General features: G+C 49.8%; 1 protein-coding gene across 1 annotated transcript; it reads right to left on the bottom strand.

Moving 5' to 3' along the window:
• Positions 1-598: 598 nt before the first annotated feature.
• Positions 599-16307, bottom strand: Themis2 (thymocyte selection associated family member 2). Its single transcript, XM_038335520.1, has 6 exons — positions 16172-16307; positions 11948-12088; positions 7157-7567; positions 3449-4533; positions 1330-1480; positions 599-973 (listed from the first exon to the last, which is right to left on the bottom strand). The coding sequence occupies exons 1-6, from the start codon at positions 16263-16265 to the stop codon at positions 867-869; spliced, it is 1989 nt and encodes a 662-aa protein (XP_038191448.1). The 5' UTR covers positions 16266-16307; the 3' UTR covers positions 599-866.
• Between the last annotated feature and the right edge of the window lie 3230 nt (positions 16308-19537).

Genomic DNA, 19537 nt, shown 5'->3' with positions numbered 1-19537 from the left:
TATTTGAACAAGCCCATTTACCATGATCATGATCATGAGCTGGAGTCTACAAACATGAGAATCTTGTCTGTCCCCAGGCACAGAGCCTGGACACAGATGTGGCTCAGCAGACAAAGGAGGTGGCAAACACTGGGTGGAGCAATGAAGACTGAGTTCCCTTTACCAGAAGGCAGGCAGTGCTGAAGCTGGTGGCTTTTGATTCTTCTCTGAGCCTAGTTGTGGAACAACTGTTGAGCACCGGAGTGAACAGAACTTAAATGGCTTCTCTGAACATCAAAACTCTAAGCCTGAGAGCTTCACATGCAACCTCTGGGACCAGGCAGAGGCAGGAATCTGGAACTCAATGGAGATCGTGTAATTAGACGTTTCCTGTCCCAACCGCCCAGTCCCAAAGAAACACACAGAGGCTTATATGAATTGTAAATGCTTGGCCAATAGCTCAGGCTTATTACTAATTAGCTCTTACATTTTAAGTTAACCCATATTCCTTATTTACACTCTGCCATATGGCAGTACCTTTATTAGCATGGGACTTTTATCTGCTCCCTCTGTGTCTGGCTGGTGATACCTGACTCCGCCCTTCTCCCATCATCCTTAGTTTAGTTGCCCCACCTATACTTTCTGCCTAGCTACTGGCCAATCAGCATTTTATTAATCAATGAGAGCAATGCACATTTAGGGTGTACAGAAGGATTATTCCACAGCAAGGTAGGAACAGTGTCCCATTTCAAATCCATGCCCATCTGAGTCTGAGTCCCTGAAGACTGCCCCAGGTCTCCCATGAGTTAGCTGGTATGCCAACTTCCTGTGCAGCAGCAGTTGGGAAATGTGGCTTCCCCAGCACTTCGATGACTTTCTGAAAGGAATCAAATTTCTTCATAGTCATGATCATCCATATCTGGGTCAGGCAAGGGAGGTGACATGGTAGGATATTTGCCAAGTGTGCTCAGGGATTTGTGTTTCATGTCCAGTGCTGAAGAAGAAAAGAAAGTCTGGGTTATTCAGAATCTTTGTCTTTAGGCAGGTTCCTTCCCCTCTTCAGCTTCCTCAGGAAAGGGTTTGGCCTAACTCTACGGCCCAGACACCACCGTTCATTTTCCTTGAAGCCTGCAGTCATTTTACCGTCCCTGTTTGTCATAGGAGGACACTGTGTCTAGGACGGGACTCATTTCATTGCTAGGGTGTGGAGTCTAGGAAGAAAGTCTAGAAGGCCTTCCCACCTGAGCCACTCCATACAAGTTTGGCTCTCTCTCAAACTAGGACCACAACAGGGTCCCCTGGCAGAGCCAGCAGAGGCAGGAGAGGGGCTTGATGGGTCAAAGGACTCACCTGAATTCTTTGCTTGGGTTTTGGACTTAAGGTCTTTCTTGTGGGCAGGAATCTTGCTGTACAGATTTGACTTGTCCTTGGGGAGGTCTTCTAAGGTCTTCGCCTTGGGTTCAGAGTGTGGGTAGGATTGCTGTCGTCCTATAACTTGAGACTGAGCAGGAAAACAAGACAAAAAACAATCCAAAAAACTAGAAATCAGAAAGCGTCCAAGAATCAGCAGTTAAGCCCATGAGATGGAGTTTCCTGACAGTGCCACTGGCTCTGCTTTGCTGAGCCTGGCTTCTCATGGACAGGATCCCCTTGTGAGAATCCTCAGGACTTATCTTTTTAACTTCCACTGCCACATGACCACATGATGATAAATTCAGGCCTCCCGAGGTCTCAAAACAGTATGCTTGCTGAGTTCACAAAGCACGCTTTGGATAGGTCACTCAGGCAGAGAGTCAGGGCCAGTTCAAACCCAGCCCTGTCATCCTCCTAGCACAATGAGCTCGGTGGCTCGCCTGTTATCTCAGCTGTAAAGAGAATGTTGGACGGTGTGCAGGGGAGGGGTACTGTGAGAATAGGTGGGGTCAGCTACCAAGTAAATATGCTATAGACAAACAGGAAATGGTTACCACAAGGGCTTGTGGGGGAAGTCTTCTTGGGTTTACCACTAAGAAAGATGCTCAGAGGGGTAGCCTGAGCCTGCATCCCCACTCTTCCATCTTTGATTCCCCTTGGCTCATTCAGCAGTGCCTACCAGCCTTGGAGATATGGAACTTCTGCTCTCTGCCCCCCCTACTCTGCCCAGCTCTCCTTAGGCGGAGAGACTACAGTAACGTGGGCTGGAAAATGACATGTCTCCAAGCTACGGACACAGCAGGAAGGTGACAAAAAGAACGGAGCCAGCTCTCCTCTCCCAAGCCTGAAGGAGGAGCGATGATGATGGTCATGGGTCTAGTTTGGGTCACTTCAACTCTGTGGCCCATACTAGACCTATGGCCAACCCAGATCCCTTCTTCTGTGGTTGGAGTTGCGAGTACAAATTGGTGGTAGTGAGAGGGTGGCCCAGGAAGGCCAGACTGATTTCCAGACCGGAATCAATTCATGAAGGATCCTGATGCCTCGTGGAACCACTGAAGGTTTCAATACTGTGACCATCAGGCAACCAGAGAAAAATTTAGGATCTATGCTGGTTAGTTTTGACTGCCAATTTGACACAACTTAGAATTACCTGGGAAGAGAGTCTTGATGAGGCATTATCTAGATCACGTTGGCCCGTGGGTATGTTCTATGGGGGATTTTCTTAACTACCCACCAGGGTTAGACAACAAAGCCCACTGTGGGTGACACCATTCCCTCTGCTGGACTCTATACTGTATGAAAGTAAAGAAAGTCAGCAAGAGGGCTGGAGAGATGGCTCTGAGGTTAAGAGCACTGCCTACTCTTCCAAAGGTCCTGAGTTCAATTCCCAGCAACCACATGGTGGCTCACAACCATCTGTAATGGGGTCTGGTGCCCTCTTCTGGCCTGCAGACATACACACAGGCAGAATATTGTATACATAATAAATAAATAAATATTAAAAAAAAAAGAAAGTCAGCAAGAAAGCGAGCAGGCCGTATGCATGCATCGGATTCTTTCACTCTTTGCTGGACATGGTATGGTCAGCTGTCTCAAGCCCTGCTCTGTGACGTCCCTGCAGAGAAAGGCTATCACCTAGAATTGTGAACTAAAACCTTGCCCCTCTAAGCTACTTTGGTTCGGATGTTTGATCACAGCCACAGAAAACGAACAAGGACAGGAGCCATCCTAAGAGCTACTGAAAAACAAAATGATGCTCCACTTGGGAGTGGCGCAGGTGACAGGGAAAGGACCGGGAACTCAGGGCCAGACTGTCCAACCTCGGGAGCACGTCAGAGTCTCAACCCTCATTTTTGCAATGATAAAATACTGATAATAAGACCGACTCCAGGATTATGAGGCCTGGCTGCGAATAATTGGTACAAAGAATAGAACTTAATGAGCTGCAGATTCAATACAATTGAAAGAGAATCACGGCAGGCAGAAAGGAAGGAAAGGACCCTGGGTGAGCACCGCAGGCGGCCCCTCCCTCCCCGTTAGGGTCTGTGCGTACCTTCTCGCGGTCCATGGCATCCTCCTGACAGCTCTGTACGCTCTGCTTTTGCTCACTGACACCCTTGCTCTTTGGGGGCCTGGGCGGGGGAGCTTGGCTCTTAGAGGCTGGCAGCTTCCGGAGACTGTAGTAGAAGGCTTCTGATAGTTCCTCCACCCTAGTGACTGAGAGTGGCCTAGCCACCTGGCCTGGCTGCCCCTCAACCTCCGCCACAGTCAGGTCCAGCCACCGGGGAGGGATTTCAAAGCACATTTCTGGCTGGGAGTCCAGGCCTACCACCAGAAAGGGTTCTGTGAGCTTCTCCTCCAACCGCAGGCCCGGGAAGGAGACCAGAGGGTCAGCGGGGTGCCGGGCATCCTTGGCCACCACCTTGACCTCACAGGGCAAGGAGAACTGGGCAGTGAGATCTGCTAGGCTGTAGCGCCGGCCGTCATTCACCTCCTCCACAAAGCCACCAGAGAGGTAGAGGGGTAGCAGAATCTGTTCTTTGTCCTCGATCTCCTCCTCTTCCTCCTCTTCCTCCCCGACTTGCTCACTCAGTCGCTGGCATATCAAGACATCTATGTCCTGGCCCTGGGTCCCACAGACCTGGCCTTGCCTCAGCACCTCCAGCCGATCACCCACAGCCAGGAAAGAAAATTCGGGATTCTCCTCTTCGTTCCCATCACAGTCTTTTGTGGCCACCACCCGGAGGGGTCGACCTGGCTGGAGAGCCCCCAAAAGGTCATAGGCCGTGGGGAATTCCCTTGGCCTCCGCCTCAGCTTGCCCTGGTAGGCCCCGGAGAGAATAAAGTATCTGGGAACCTTCCGGCTCTTGCTTGAGGCCACAACCTGCCAGGCTGGTGAGGCCGGCCCATAGATGCAGAGCCTCTGGCCTTTGCGTAGGGAGCCCACCCACGGACTGAGGAAGATGGGTGGGCCCTCAGGAACCTCCAGGATCTCTGTGGACATAGGGTAGGGGCCTCTCTCGGCCAGGACCTCGCTCAGCAGGAGCGGTTTGATGAAGTGGATGCTCTGGGAGGAGGCGGTGACATCCTCCACCTCCACCTCCAGGGTGGATGGGATCTTGACGATGGTGCGGCGCACTGTGGGGAGAAGGGCAGGCGGTTCAGGGGTACAGCATAACACCCCGTGCTGGCTTCCACCCCAGCTTTGAGTCCTGTTTCATCTTTTCTTTCCCACAATCACTTTCCTACTATACTAGATTTTTTTTTTTTTTTTTTTTTGGTTTTTCGGGATAATCTCTTTTCAACTTCTTTTTATTTCTTTTCTTTTCTTTTCTTTTCTTTTCTTTTTTTTTTTTTTTGGTTTTTCAAGACAGGGTTTCCCTGTAGTTTCTAGAGCCTGTCCTGGAACTAGCTCTTGTAGACCAGGCTGGCCTCGAACTCAGAGATCCGCCTGCCTCTGCCTCCCGAGTGCTGGGACCACCGCCCGGCTTCAACTTCTTTTTATTTCTTAATTTTAATTTTTAAATTTTAAATTGTATATTTGTTTTTATGACTTTTGACGGCCTGTAGGCATATGCATGAGGGGGAAAGGCGACCACAGAAGCCAGCAGGGGACTTGGGTCCTGCAGGGGCTGGAGTTACAGGACGTTGTGAGCCGCCTGACAGGATAACTCCAGGTCCAGGTGGAGCTGATGATGTCCTTTTCTGATCTCCACAGGCACTGCATGCACGTGGTGCACAGACATGCAGCCAAAACACTCATACACACAGAATCAACGATTCTGGGAAACTCCTTATAAAAATCAAAAGAAAACACATTAACTGGGTGTGATAGTACCCACTACAACCCCAGAGCAGGGAGATGGAAGCAGGATGGCCAGGAGGTCAAGGCCAGCCAGGCTACATGCGACACCGTCTCAAAATAGAACAACTGAGGAGGTCATAATATTGCAGAAGGGTAGCATAGGGTGCGCTATGTTTGAGGGAGTCAGGGAAGTCAGCGTGCGATGCTTCAGTTGAAACTCTGAGGATGAAGAGGTGACCGGGCTAGGGGTGCTGTGGTTCCAGCAGAGACAATCCCTGTGGTGGGAAAACAGATCTCAAGCTTGCCTTTTCAAGGGGAGCTGGGAGGGCATTTCCTTTTCCATTTCTTCTCCACAAACAAAATAAAAATCCACTTTGCCGTGCCATGGGTATGCACCTCTAAAAAGAGGATAACTAATTTTAAAAGGTTTGAGGGTTTTTTTTAAACAGAAACAAAACAAAAAAACAGGCGTGATCACATTCATATGCTCTAGCACTTGACTTGGGAGGCAGAGGCAGAATTAGGAGTTGGAGACTAGCCTGGGCTACATAAGACTCTCAAAAAACAAAGTTGGTTAAAAAAAATTTCTTTTGGGGGGCTGGAGAGATGGCTCAGTGGTTAAGAGCACTGCCTGCTCTTCCAAAGGTCCTGAGTTCAATTCCCGGCAACCACATGGTGGCTCACAGCCATCTGTAATGAGGTCTGGTGCCCTCTTCTGGCCTGCAAGCACACACACTGACAGAATATTGTATACATAATAAATAAATAAATATTTTAAAAAATTTCTTTTGGGGCTGAAAAAAAATTATTTTTGGGTCAGGCAGTGGTAGCTTGAATCCCAATGCTCAGGAGGCAGAGGCAGGTGGATCTCTGTGAGTTCGAGATCAGCCTGGTCTACAAGAGCTAATTCCAGGACAGGCTCCAAAACAACACAGAGAAACAAAAACAAAACAAAACAAAAAGTGATTCATTAAAAACAATTCTTGCGTTTCACTCAAGAATTTGGCAGCGCTGGAGCACAAGGGCTCGCGAACTCCACAGCAAGCCAGGCCCCGCCCGCCTCTTTTATGTTTGTTTGTTTGCTTATTTTTATTTATTTGAGACAGGGTTTCTCTGTCCAGCCCTGGCTGTCCTGGAACTTGCTCTGTAGACCAGGCTGGTCTCAAACTCAGAGATCCACCTGCCTCTGCCTCCTGATTACTAGGATTAAAAGCCCGCGCCACCACCACCTGGCCCCTTTCTCCTTTATTGATTTTACTATTAAAAAAAAAAAACTTTCTGATTTAGTTTTTTATTCACTTATTTATGTGTGTGTATGTGTGTGTGTGTGTCTGTCTGTCTGTACACCTGTATATGCATGCGTTTATGCCACGGTGTGAGTGTAGAGGTCAAAGGACAACTTGCGGAAGTCAGGTCTCTCCTTCCACCATGCCGGTCCCAGGGATGGAACTGGCACTTGATGGTGACAGCACCTTTAATTGCCAAGATGTCTCACTATCCCACTCTTGCTCTCTAAAAAACAGATAATTTTATTATCGGGGTGTGTGTGTGTATGTGTGTGTGTGTGTGTGTGTGTGTGTGCGTGCGTGCATGCCGAAGGGAACATGGACGTCAGAGGACAATTTGCACAGCAAATTCTCTTATGCACTGAGCTACTTTGCTGCCCCTTTTTAATTAGTTAGTTGTTTTGTTTTTCAGTTTTGAGACGGCATCTCCACAGCCCTGGCTAGTGTGGAACCTAACGTTGGCCAGCTCTGTAAAGCATGTGGTACCTTGGGTGTGTTTATCCTATTTTCCTGTCTCTTCTTATACCACATTCCCTGTTTCATCTGTATTCTATGACCTGGCAGACATTGGATGAGCCAGCTGGAGCCCCCAGACTGTGCACAGAGTTGGCGGTAACTTTGAACTGCGCAGCTCCCAGCCATTCTGCTCCCCACTGCCCAGGGAACTCACTGTGCATCACGGCTTGTAACATATACTGGGGCCTCAGGATCACAGAGCGCCAGGGTAGGCTGGGGCAGGTAAACATGAGGTCCTTCATAGCTGGGTCCTGCAGGATTTGGAGCAGGGTTTGTGGGGCACCAGGCTTGCATCTGCAGAAGGGTCCCTTCTGGGAAAGAGGCAGATGGAGGATGACCTCCTGCGTCTTTGAGTCCTGGACACAGCGAGCATAGCGGGTCCCATGGTGTACCTCCACAGCTTCAAGCCTGAATGGTTTGTCCACAGGCACCACCCCGGCCTCTGTGACAATTTTTTCAGTTGACTTGAAGTGAATGGGCCACTGTGTGGGGCTCGGGGGCACGGCAGAGACGAGCTCCTCTAGGGTCCTGTAGTGCTGCAGGCTGCTGAGTGTGCTGAAGAGCCCTACAGGAGTCAGGAGAGAGAGGAAGAATGGGGGGACGGGCAGGCCATGGCTGGGGCAGGCTCTGCAGACAACCCAGCCAGCATCCCTCCTGGGGCCTGCATCTGGACATCTAGACCAAAGGTCTATGGATGGAGGCTGGAGGACAGTGTGTGAACAGATAACGAGGAACAGGAATGACACAGGGATGTCACCAGAGACACAGAGAAGAGAGTAAGGGCACATTCACACACACACACACACACACACACACACACACACACCTCCCTTGCTCTCCCACTTTTCTGACCTCTCTCTGTCTCCAACTTGGCCAACCTATCCCTTTTTCCTCCAGACCCCTCCCCTGTAGCTGCAAGCCCACACATCCAAAGTCTGTCTCCCCATCCCGAGGCATCACCATTGTCTCTTTCTCCCAAATTGGAGCCCCAGGAGCTACTGGTCCAGGTGCTCTCTGACACCCACCCCTCAGTTAGTCTGCCAGGAGCACCCACTACTCCTGCAGTCCCCAGACATCCTGCCACCAGGCTGGTACATCACCCAGCTTCTGGAAACAGTTGTTTTCTGTCCCAAACTCACCACCCAAATCTAATCAAGAAAATATCACGGAGTCTGGACTGAATGACATTCTAGAGAAATGCTGGTTCCGGACACAGATATAGTTCCGTGACAGAGTGCTTGCTTAGTGTGCGAGAGGCCCCGAGCTACAACCCCAGTGCTAAAAATATGTGTTGACCTGGATTCTTAAAGCATGCCCTTAATGCCTGTTCTCAGGAGGCAGAAGCTGCTGGATCTCTGTGAGTTCAAGACCAGCCTGGTCTACATAGCCAATAGCTAGGATGACACAGTGAGACCCTATCTCAAAAAAAAATGGCCATATGGCCTAGTGTGATGGCACACACCTTTAATTCCAGCACTTAGGAGGCAGAGGCAGGTGGATCTCTGTGAGTTCAAGGAAAGCCTGGTCTACAGAGTGAGTTCCAGGACAGCCAGGACTACACAGAGAGCCCCCCCCCACACACACACAATGCTCATATGAAGACAAAGAAAGCCCAAGGACATATTCCAGGCTAAAATGAACTGGACAAGAAAGCAGAACATGGCTGTTGTCTGAGTTTACACTCAGGATGGAGGGATTACTGCCAGTGGCATCCACAGAGTGGCTGGTAGACTTTGGATATAAGCCATGGGTTAGACAACAGCATGGTACTGAAATTAAGGCTCCTGACTTTGGTCACTGACCCCCTAAGTGGTTCTGTGAGCAAATGTTCTCTAGGGGACTGGTAGCTGGAAAAGGGTGCCACACCCACAATCTACTGCCAAAGCATCCCAAAACACACATCTACACACCCATGGATGAATGTGTGTGTATGTGTAGGCATGGGCCTGTATGTGTGATGTAGGTGTGTCTTCTATGTATCAGATGATTTCATTGGTTAATTAATAAAGAAACTGCTTGGCCTCATAGGTTAGAACATAGGTGGGTGGAGTAGACAGAACAGGAAGAAGGAAGTGAGGTAGATGGCTCAGACAATTGCCCTGCCTCTGCTCTCTGAACTGGTCGCCATGAAGCCAGCCACCAGGACAGACATGCTGAATCTTTCCTGGTAAGACACCACTTTATGGTGTTACACAGATTATTTGATATGGGTTAGTCAAGATGTGAGTAAGAGGCTGAAAATAATGGGCCAGGCAGTGTTTAAAAGAATACAATTTGTGTGTTGTTATTTCGGGGTATAAGCTAGCTGGTGGCCGGGAGCCGGGTGGCGGAAAGCCGGCCCGCAGCTACATCACTACATATGTGCATCTCTCTGTGGGTGTTGAACCTGTGTGTATGTGTGCATAGTTGTTAGGTCTAGTTGCAGGTATTTGAGAGTTCAAAGAAATCTTCTGTAGAAAAACAGAGTCCTTGCCAGGAGTGGCACACCCCTTTAATCCCAGCACTCAGGAGAGAGAGGCAGGCAAAGGCAGCCTGGTGTACAGAGTGAGTTCCAGGACAGTCAGGGCTACAGAGAGAGATCCTGTCTCAAAAAGTAAAGTAAAAGGCCGGGCGGTGGTGGCGCACGCCTTTAATCCCAGCACTCGGGAGGCAGAGGCAGGCGGATCTCTGTGAGTTCGAGGCCAGCCTGGTCTACAAGAGCTAGTTCCAGGACAGGCTCTAAAAAAAAAGCTGCAGAGAAACCCTGTCTCGAAAAACAAAAACAAAAACAAAAGAAAAAAAAAAAAGTAAAGTAAAGGGGGCTGGAGAGATGGCTCAGTGGTTAAGAGCATTGCCTGCTCTTCCAAAGGTCCTGAGTTCAATTCCCGGCAACCACATGGTGGCTTACAACCATCTGTAATGAGGTCTGGTGCCCTCTTCTGGCCTGCAGACATACAGACAGAATATTGTATACATAATAAATAAATATTTTTTTTTTTTTTTGGTTTTTCGAGACAGGGTTTCTCTGTAGTTTCTAGAGCCTGTCCTGGAGCTAGCTCTTGTAGACCAGGCTGGCCTTGAACTCAGAGATCCGCCTGCCTCTGCCTCCCGAGTGCTGGGATTAAAGGCGTGCGCCACCATCGCCCGGCAATAAATAAATATTTAAAAAAAGTAAAGTAAAATAAAATAAAATAGAAAGGAAGGGAAAGGAAAGGAAAGAAGGAAGAATGAAAGAGAGAGAGAGAGAAAGAAAGAAAGAGCTCTCAAACCACAGGAGAGTCATCATTTGAATCTCTGCAAAGCCCCAGGCTCCTCAGCACTTTCACAAGAGAAAGTGTGTCAGTCAGTCCAACCCAGAGGATCCACTTCTGCTCACCTCCCGCCTCCGCTGTGTACGTGCCTGTGTGCCTTCAGGATGCACCTGCTCAGTGCTAGCCCCTCCTCTACTCTATATATACACGTGTGACCTCCCCACATCAAGTCCAAGGGCTCATAATAGAGAAGGAAGCTGAGGCCGGTGGCATCATGGTTTCCACCCAGGCTGCTCCCAGCCACAGACAGCACACCTCCTGTTCCATAATAATGAACCCCTCGGGAGTTACTTTTTCTGCTTGCTTGGCTGCCTTGCTTTTGAGGCAGGGTCTAATGGATCTCAGGCTGGCCTTGAAATTCAAAGAGATCTTTACTTTTAAAAAAAATCAAAAAAGAGTACATTTGAGGCTGGAGAGACGACTCAGAGGTTAAGAGCACTGGCTGCTCTTCCAGAGATCCTGAGTTCAATTCCCAGCAACCACGTGGTGGCTCACAACCATCTGTAATGAGATCTGGCGCCCTCTTCTGGCTTGTGGGCATACATCGAGGCAGAATGTTGTATATAAAATAAATAAGTCTTTTTTTTTTAAGGATATATTTAAGCCTTTAGTCCCAACACTCAGGAGGCAAAGGGAAGGAGATCACTATGACTTTGAGGCCAGTCTGATCTACATGGGAGTTCCAGGCCAACCAGGGTTATGCAGTGAGACTTTGTCTCAAAAAGAAAATGAAATAAAGAGATCACATGTACCTAGTATATGTATGCACGCATGTGCATGCTACAGCACATGTGTGGAAGTCCGATGAGGCCTCCTTGTAGGAGTCACTCTCTCCTTCTACCAGGCAGGTTCCAGAAATTGAACTCGAATCATCAGGCTTGGCAGCAAGCGTCGGCTGCTGATCGTCTCCCAGGCCTGAGACCTCCTTCTGCTCCCCCTGCCTCCACTATCTAAATTCTGGGATTACAGGCATGTGCCACCACACCACAGCTGGTTTACATTGTGCTGGGATAGGATCCAAGACTTCATGTGCCACGTCTCATGCATCCTACACTGACTCCATATGTAGCTAAGGTTGGCCTCGAATTCCTGCTGGGCAGCCTCTGCCTCCCCTGTGCTAGAATCCAGGCCTGTGCCACCACACCTGTTCCCCTTGGGATTTCTTAGGCACCGGATGGTCACATACCACACTCCCTTATCTGAGGACCACCTCTTGCTCCTGGATCTGCAGACCTTGGAGGCCAAGCACCGCCCCCCTGAGTTGGGTGCTTCCTGGACCCTTGCCCTCTCTCACTGCCACCCCAGAAGGGCCTAGCTCATCCTGAGTCCACACACCCAGCTCTCCAGAGGGCCTGGCACACATTGGTGTCGGTCGATGTCTGATGAAGATGTGTGAGCAAACAGAGACCAAACCCTGGAGGTCTGGAGGCAGACGTGATAAGAAGAGGCCAGGGCCATGCCAGGCACAGGGCATCCTCAAATGCCCCCTGAATGCATCCTTGGCCTTGCAGCTATGGAACAATAGACACGCCATCCTGCTATGCAAAGCCAGAGGGGCGGAAATGATGCTGGGTGTGGCAAACCCACCCACAAGTGACTGAAGAGAGGCCTAGCGGATGCCAGGGCAGGTGGGCAGGCAGAGGTGCACGCCTTACCTGAGAAGTTGGGGTTGAGCTCCAAGGCCTGACCCGTCTCTGAGTTTTCACAGACCACCTTCTGGAGGTGAACATGGGTGACCTTGATCAGGTCCCCAGTGGAGAGGCAGCACTCATTCCCAGAAAGCTCATAGATGGAACCTGTGGAGACACAGACTTGGTTTATATTTCTGGCCAAGGATGAGCCCTGGGTGGTCTGTGACCTGTTCCTTAAACTCTGCTCGGTTGTCCCTGCTGCCTTGAGTGTCTTTCTCTCTCTTTCAAAGTCCTAGGGACTGAACCCGGGGTTCCATGCATATACATAAGTACTCTACCCCCAACTGTGGTCTCAGTTTTCTTCCTTATCTTTCCCTGCTAAAGGGCATCTGGCTCAGCCGGCCATTCTCAGACAGCTTACCCTGTCTACAATGGCCATGGAAGGCAGTCCTCATGGTGCCCGCCCTTTCTCCCAATTCAAGCCTCCTAAAGTGAGTGTAATCAGCGCTGGTCCACTTTCAACAGCACTGCAGCCTCTGAGGGTGGGTTCTACCAAAGAAGCAGTCAACAACCCTGTGAACCCCAACTCCCTTTGACAGTTACAAAATCAGGCTCAGGGTAGGGAGGCCCTAGGTAGATACAGAGGGCCAGGTGGGTACCTCATTCTTCTAGCTCCCCGCTTTTGACTTCAAATGAGTGAGGTGCATGTTTGCTTGCTTTGATTATTTTTTTACTTATTATTTATTTACTTATAAATTATGGAAACAGGCTCTGGAACTCTCTATATCAAGGATGACATGGAACTTCTGACCCTCCTGCCTCTGCCTCCTGAGTATTTGAAAGACAGGTGGTGTGCCACCATGCCAAGTTCTTTTTTTTGTTTTTTTTTTTTAATATTTATTTATTTATTTATTTATTATGTATACAATATTCTGTCTGTGTCTATGCCTGCAGGCCAGAAGAGGGCACCAGATCTCATTACAGATGGTTGTGAGCCACCATGTGGCTGCTGGGAATTGAACTCAGGACCTTTGGAAGAGCAGGCAATGCTCTTAACCGCTGAGCCATCTCTCCAGCTTCCCACCATGCCAAGTTCTTCGCAGCACTAGGAATCAAATCGAGGGGTTCACGCATGATACGTGAGTACTCTACCAACTGAGCTATATCCCCAGCCCAGATGAACTGCTTTGAACTTTTTGGTTTGTTTCAGTCACGTTCATCTTGAATACATTCCACAGCATGGGTGTAGAAATTAGGGCTACTCTTGGGGCCAGTTCTCTCCTTCCACCATGCGAGAGCAGCAGATTGAATTCAGGTTGGCAGGGTTGGCAGTGACCATCCCCCTCCCCTGCTCCCCACCAGCCAGCTCACCAGCCCAGTGAGTTCCTCTTAGAGGAAAATGAGGAGGCTGACGTTCTGAGCACCTCCAAGTTCAGCAGCCCACTTGCCTGCTGCAAAGGGTTAACGCCCTGGAGAACACTGGAGGATGGAAGATGCAGTGGAAAGAGCTCACAGTGCAGCGTGTGCAGGGTCCCCATCCGGCTGGCAGGCGATGGGAAACTGTGGGTGCCAATGCCTTGAGGCCACCTGACAGCTCTTCTCCCAGGATAGCCCTAGCAGGGCTGCTCACGTGGCTGTGAGAAGCTGGTGTGAACCTCACCAAAACGCCCTCAGCAAAACACCCACAGCTGTCACAAACGTCAGGGCGTGGACCTTCCGGCAGAGGACACTATATATACCTGGCTCTGTGTTAGCTGCGGAGTTATATATACCTGGCGCTGCAGTAACTGCTGCTGATGCTTCACTGCCCTGAAGATGCATGACTGCCCTTAGGGGAACAGGGCCCAGCAATTTCCCTCAGCTACATAAATAGTGAGAGAGCAGTTTCTCTTTCCTAAAAATGAAAACTCAAAGAAGGGGTGTCAGCTCCTCCAAATGATCCGTAAAGAGGAAGACCAAGAACTTGGCTAAAAACAGAATTCTAGGCCAGCCTGGGGTACAAGAAACCCTGGCTCAAAAATATCAAAAAGGGGCCGAGCGGTGGTGGCTCACGCCTTTAATCCCAGCACTTGGGAGGCAGAGGCAGGCGGATCTCTGAGTTCGAGGCCAGCCTGGTCTACAAGAGCTAGTTCCAGGACAGGCTCTAGAAACTACAGGGAAACCCTGTCTCGAAAAACCAAAAAAAAAAAAAAAAAAAAAAAAAAAAGAAGAAGAAAAAACCAAAAAAAAAAAAAAAAATCAAAAAGGGGCCAGCAAAAGATTGGCAGGAAAAGACTTTCATCCCCAAGTCCCATATGGTGGAAGAGAATTGACTCCCGAAAGTTGTCCTCTGACCTTCACACGCAAACTGTGGCATGCACATGCTCCCTACACACGATCAATAAATAAATACATAAATAAATGTGAAAACAAGTTCCCAAGGTCGGCTGTGACGAAATCTGTCTATAGCCACACCATTCAGGAAACTGAAGCAGGAGAAGTTCGAGTTACACAGGAAGAGCCTGTCTTAAACCAGAACAAGGACGAAGAATGTTAGCTCGTGCTAGATACCGTCTAGGATATACAACCGGGTTCCATGTCCAACATCACGGGAATGTGGAAGTGGGAGGGAAGGGCAGCAGGAGGTAGAACCTGGGGTGTTAAGTCCAGGTATTTACCTCCAAATCTGGGATTCCTGACCACATGGTCGGCTCCTCCACCACACTGCCCTGCCCTGCCCCTGCGGCCATCTACCATCCACGTAATTTTTTTTTACGTACCCACAACCTGTGACACGTCTCCAGTCCACATCACCCCAACTTGTGTCACTTGCCACCACTTCCCAGGGCAGACCAAATGAGGAAACTCAAGTATTGTGTCAGAGGTGAGCAAGGGGTGCTGGGAGGATGTTCTGGGCTTGGGAAAGGACAAACAGACCCCAGACGACTGCTTCAGGACCCATCAGATTCCAAGAGACCTGAGGGACCCACTGTGAAGTCTAGAATCCACTTGGCCATCAGAACACTTTGCTGGCAGCTGCTGTGGCAGACCCAGGTCCCCTCACTCTGGAGAGCAGGATGAAGTAGGCTTGTTCTACCTGCATCCCGGCATCCCCCTCCCCTCACTCTGGAGAGCAGGATGAAGTAGGCTTGTTCTACCTGCATCCCGGCATCCCCCTCCACTCTGCTCTGTCTCCCTCTTTTCATTGAGGGCTATGGTTCCTCCCTCCACAGAACAGCCAAGCGGGTCTCTGTCCAGGGCATCCCTTCTCCTCCTCCCCCTACCCAAGTGGTCAGTCCCTGGCCACTTGCTGTTTTGAGCCATAACTGGTGACTGTGTCCCTGACGTGCCCGTCTCTTCTCTGCTGTGAACCAGGAAAGCTGTGGGCAAGAAGCAGGTGTGCAAGGCAAAGCAGGAAGGCTTCCTGGAAGAAGGACCATTCAAGCTGAGAAATAAAATGATCCGACCATCTAGTGGGCAGAGAGCCTAAGAGACAGAAGGCTAGGAGCGTAGAGCCCAGCGAGAGGGCTGATCTGGTGCTTATAGGAACTGGGATGTATCTCAGTGGTTGGAGCTCAGAGCACAGGGTTGATCCCTGCAGAAGGGAAGAGAAGATGAGAAAAGGGGAAAATGGGGGGAAGGAGAGAGAAGAAAAAGGAGCAACAGCAAGTCAGGTATGGCAATTGCATTCAGAGGCAAAAGGATCACTGCAAGTTTGAGGCCAGCTTGGGCTATGACACAAAAATCTCTCCCCCCTCCCTCCCTCCCTCCCTCCCTCCCTCCCTCCCTCCCTTTCTCTCTCTCTCTCTCTCTCTCTCTCTCTCTCTCTCTCTCTCTCTCTCTCTCAAAAAAGTTAAAAATTAAAAAGGCAAGTCTAGCAGTCTAGCATAGTGGGCCAGTGATCTCTATTGACTTATTTATCTATCTATTGTTATAATTGTTCTTGTTGCTTGAGACAGAATTTTCTAGGTTGCTCAGGTTGTCCTTGCCTCGCTGCCACCCAGTTCCTGGGCTACCTCACCCATGGGACAAAAACCGAGGTGCAGGGAGGTGGTTTTTGGTGTGAACTCATAAAGCTCGGGCAAGAGGCAGCGTCGGAATTCAGACCCCAACTTCCTCAGGGTCTCACTCTGTACCAGACTGACCTGGAATTCACTAGATAGGCTAGTAGTCTCGAACTCGTGCCAATCCTCCTGCCTCAGCTCCTCAGTGTTGGGATTATAGACATGATCCACCATGCCTGGCTGCTTCCCCCCAGGGCCCGTTTACCCTCAAAGTAGACTCCGGAGCAGACCCGCAGCACGCGCGGAAGGGAGGCGGGGTCCAGGCGGCTCGCGAAGTCCTGCAGCGGCACGGGCTCCATGGTCGTAGGCTAGCGCTCAGACAAGACCGCTGCTAGCAGTGGAGAGCCCGGAAGCCACGCCCAGCATATGCCACACCCCTGAGGCCACGCCCCGTCAGCCTTGTTGGTAGTTGCCCAGCTGCGTTCGCTAACGCCCCGGGAATTCTTGGGTAAGGACTTAATCCCCTTGACGTTGCTCCTCATCCCTAAAATCGAATCCTTTCTTAGTTAAAGTTTCTACTGTTGTGATAAAACACCGTGACCAAAAGCAACTTGGGGAGGAAAGGGTTGATTTCAGCTTACAGCTCTGGGATCACACTCAGCTGAGATTGATACAGAGACCATAAAGGAACACAATTTACTGGCCTGCTTGCTCCTAATGGCTTCCTCAGCTCGCTCTCTCTTTCCTCTCTCCCTCCACCCACCTCTCTTTTTAAGACAGGGTTTCTCTGTGTAGCCCTGGCTGTCCTGAAACTCACTCTGTAGACCAGGCTGGCCCTGAACTCACAGAGCAGACCTTACCTGCCTCTGCCTCTGCCTCTGGAGTGCCTAGATTAAAGGTGAGCGCCACCACCAGCTCGACTTGTTTTCTTATGCAACTCAGGACCACTTGCCCCGGGGTCCCCACTACCCCCACCCTACAGCCTGGACCCACCCACGTCAATCATAAATCCAAACAATGCACCATAAACAGGCAATCTGATGGAAGCGTGTCCTCAAGTGAGGATTGCTAGGTAACTCTAGCTTGGGTTAAGTTGACAAAAAAATCACCCAGAACAATCCCTACACCTTCCTTGATTTGGTCTCATGGTGCATATCTAAGTTCAAGACTTGATAATTTGATAACCAGAAGACTTAGGTGTGTGTGTGTGTGTGTGTGTGTGTGTGTGTGTGCGTGTGTGTGGTGTGGTGTGAGTGTGTGTGGTATGGTGCGATGTGGTGAGGTATATATGTGTGCTATGGTGTGTGGGTGTAGTGTGTGGTATGTCCATGTGTGTGTGATATGTACATATATATGGTGTGTGCATGTATGTGGTATGATGTGTGTTTGTGTAATATTTGTGTGATATAGTGTGAGTGTGGGGGTGTGTGTGGTGTGTGTGCATGTGTATGTGTCTGTGGTGTGGTGTCTGTGTAGTGTAGGCTGTGGGTGCGGTGTTGTGTGTGTGTGCTGTGGTATGTGCATGTATGTGGGCTGTGTGTGTCTCCTGTAGCACAAATTGTACTCAAACTTACTATGTAACTGAGAATGCTCTGAACTTCGGCTCTTCCTGCCTCTACATCCCAGTGTGTGTGTGGTCACCACGCTCACTTTATTGGGTACTAAGGCTCGAAGCCCAGGCTTCTTGCCTTTGAGACAAGCAGTCTACCTAGTGAGCTGCATCCTCTACCTTGTTTTGGGTTGTTTGGCAGATTTCATGTAGTCCAGGCTGACCTTGAACTCACTGTGTACTCAAGGATGGTTCCTTTGAGCACCTGCCGCTCTTGCTGTCTCCTCCTCCCAGGTTCTGGGATAACAGGTGTGTACCACTACTTGAAGCCAGGAAGATGTTGAATGGATAAAAACTGTCCCACGTGCCCAGCTGTGATGCACCCAGATCTCTCCCCTACTGTACGCCAAGTCCAAACAGGGTGCCAAAGCACCTTATGTAGTTTTACCCTTGGGTCTGAGGAAGAAGATCTATAGCCCTGCCCACCCCGGGTACCCTGCAGTCCTTTGCCTGGACCCTTCCAGTGATACAGAGCTGAAATCTACCTCCCTAGGACACCCATAGCCTCAGCACTTGGGAGGACAGGAGCGCGGGTCATCCTGGGTTACAAAGCTCAAAGCCAGTATAGACAGACGACACGAGACCCTATGTCAAAACAACACAAGACACAATTTCTCCTAACACCCGCCTCCTGTTTTAGGAAAGAAGATGGGATGGGAACTGACTTCCCTGTGGTTGAAAATGTGCAAATGGAGAAACAGAAGAGCTCATGCAGCTTCTGGGAGCCCTGGCGGTGAGAGGCTAGCTACTGTCTCTTAACTGTTTCCCATAATGGCTTGAATCTTTTCATATTAACAGATAGATACTGTGAACAGTCACTCAACAAGGATCATGGGACGCGGCGGTGGGGGGATCATCAGAAAAGGATGGAGGAAAGAAGGGTCGAGGAGGAGAGGTGGGAGGACTGGGGAGATGAGAGGAGAGGAGACAAGGGAGCGGTGAGGGGAAGAGAGGAGGGGAAGGAAGGAGGGGAGGGGGACAGGAGGAGAGGAGGGGAGGAGAGGAGGGGAGGAGAACAGAGGGGAGCAGGGGAGGAGGGGGAAGGGGAAAAGAAGAGAGGGGAGGAGAGAATGAGGGGGAGGGAAGGAGGAGAAGAGGACAGGAGAGAGGAGGGGAGGAGGTCACAGAAGGCAGAGGAAGGGAGGCTCCTGCAGGTTGAGGGAGGCTTTAGAGGATGGTGATGCTAAGAACCATGGGACTCCTGGAGGCTTTTCCTTCCTCTTCTGTTTTTAGATTCTTTTTATTTATTTATTTTTGAGATGGAGTTTGTAGCTCAGGCTGGTTTGAACCATGATGATTCATGATGAACCACAGTCTCCTGCCTCAGTCTTCCAAGTGCTAGTATTACAGGCATGTACATTCAGCTTTACTTTAAAAAAAAAAAAATCATGGGCTAGAATGATGGCCCAGTGGTTAAAAGCCTTAGCTTCTCTTCCAGAGGACCAAGGTTTAGGTCCAAACACCCACACGGCAGCTTACACCTGTCAGTAATTCTAGTTCCAGGGGTTCAGACATACATGCACCTATGCACATAAAATAAATTCTATTTAGATTTACTTATTTTATTTTATGTGTTTTGCCATTATGCATGGCTTGTGCCAGGTGTATGTCTGGTGCCCACAGAGGTCAGAAGAGGGTGTCAGATCCCCTGGAACTGGAGTTACAGGTAATCGTGAGCCACCATGTAGGAGCTAAGAACCCAACCTGGGTCCTCTGTAAGAACAGTAAGTGCTCTTAACCACTGAGCCATCTCTCCAGCGCTCCCTCCCATTGTTTATACAAAAGCAGAAGCAGGCTTTGTTAGTAATTACCACAGGAAAAACGAGAAAGAGAAGTGAGAGAAAGCCCCAAGAATGAGTGATTTCCAGGTTTAAAGAATTCTTCTTAGGGGGCTGGAGAGATGGTTCAGCAGGTAAGTCACCATCGAGTCTACTTGCTTTTCGTCTGTTTAAAAAAACACTGTGATTTGAGGCAGGAGAGACGGCTCAGCCGTTAAGTGTGTACACTGTTCTTGGACAGAGG

This window comes from Arvicola amphibius, chromosome 6 (assembly GCF_903992535.2).
Source record: "Arvicola amphibius chromosome 6, mArvAmp1.2, whole genome shotgun sequence".
NCBI lineage: Eukaryota > Metazoa > Chordata > Mammalia > Rodentia > Cricetidae > Arvicola > Arvicola amphibius.
The sequence above is the reverse complement of the archived record's forward strand: the minus strand, read 5'-3'. Positions and strand labels throughout refer to the sequence as shown.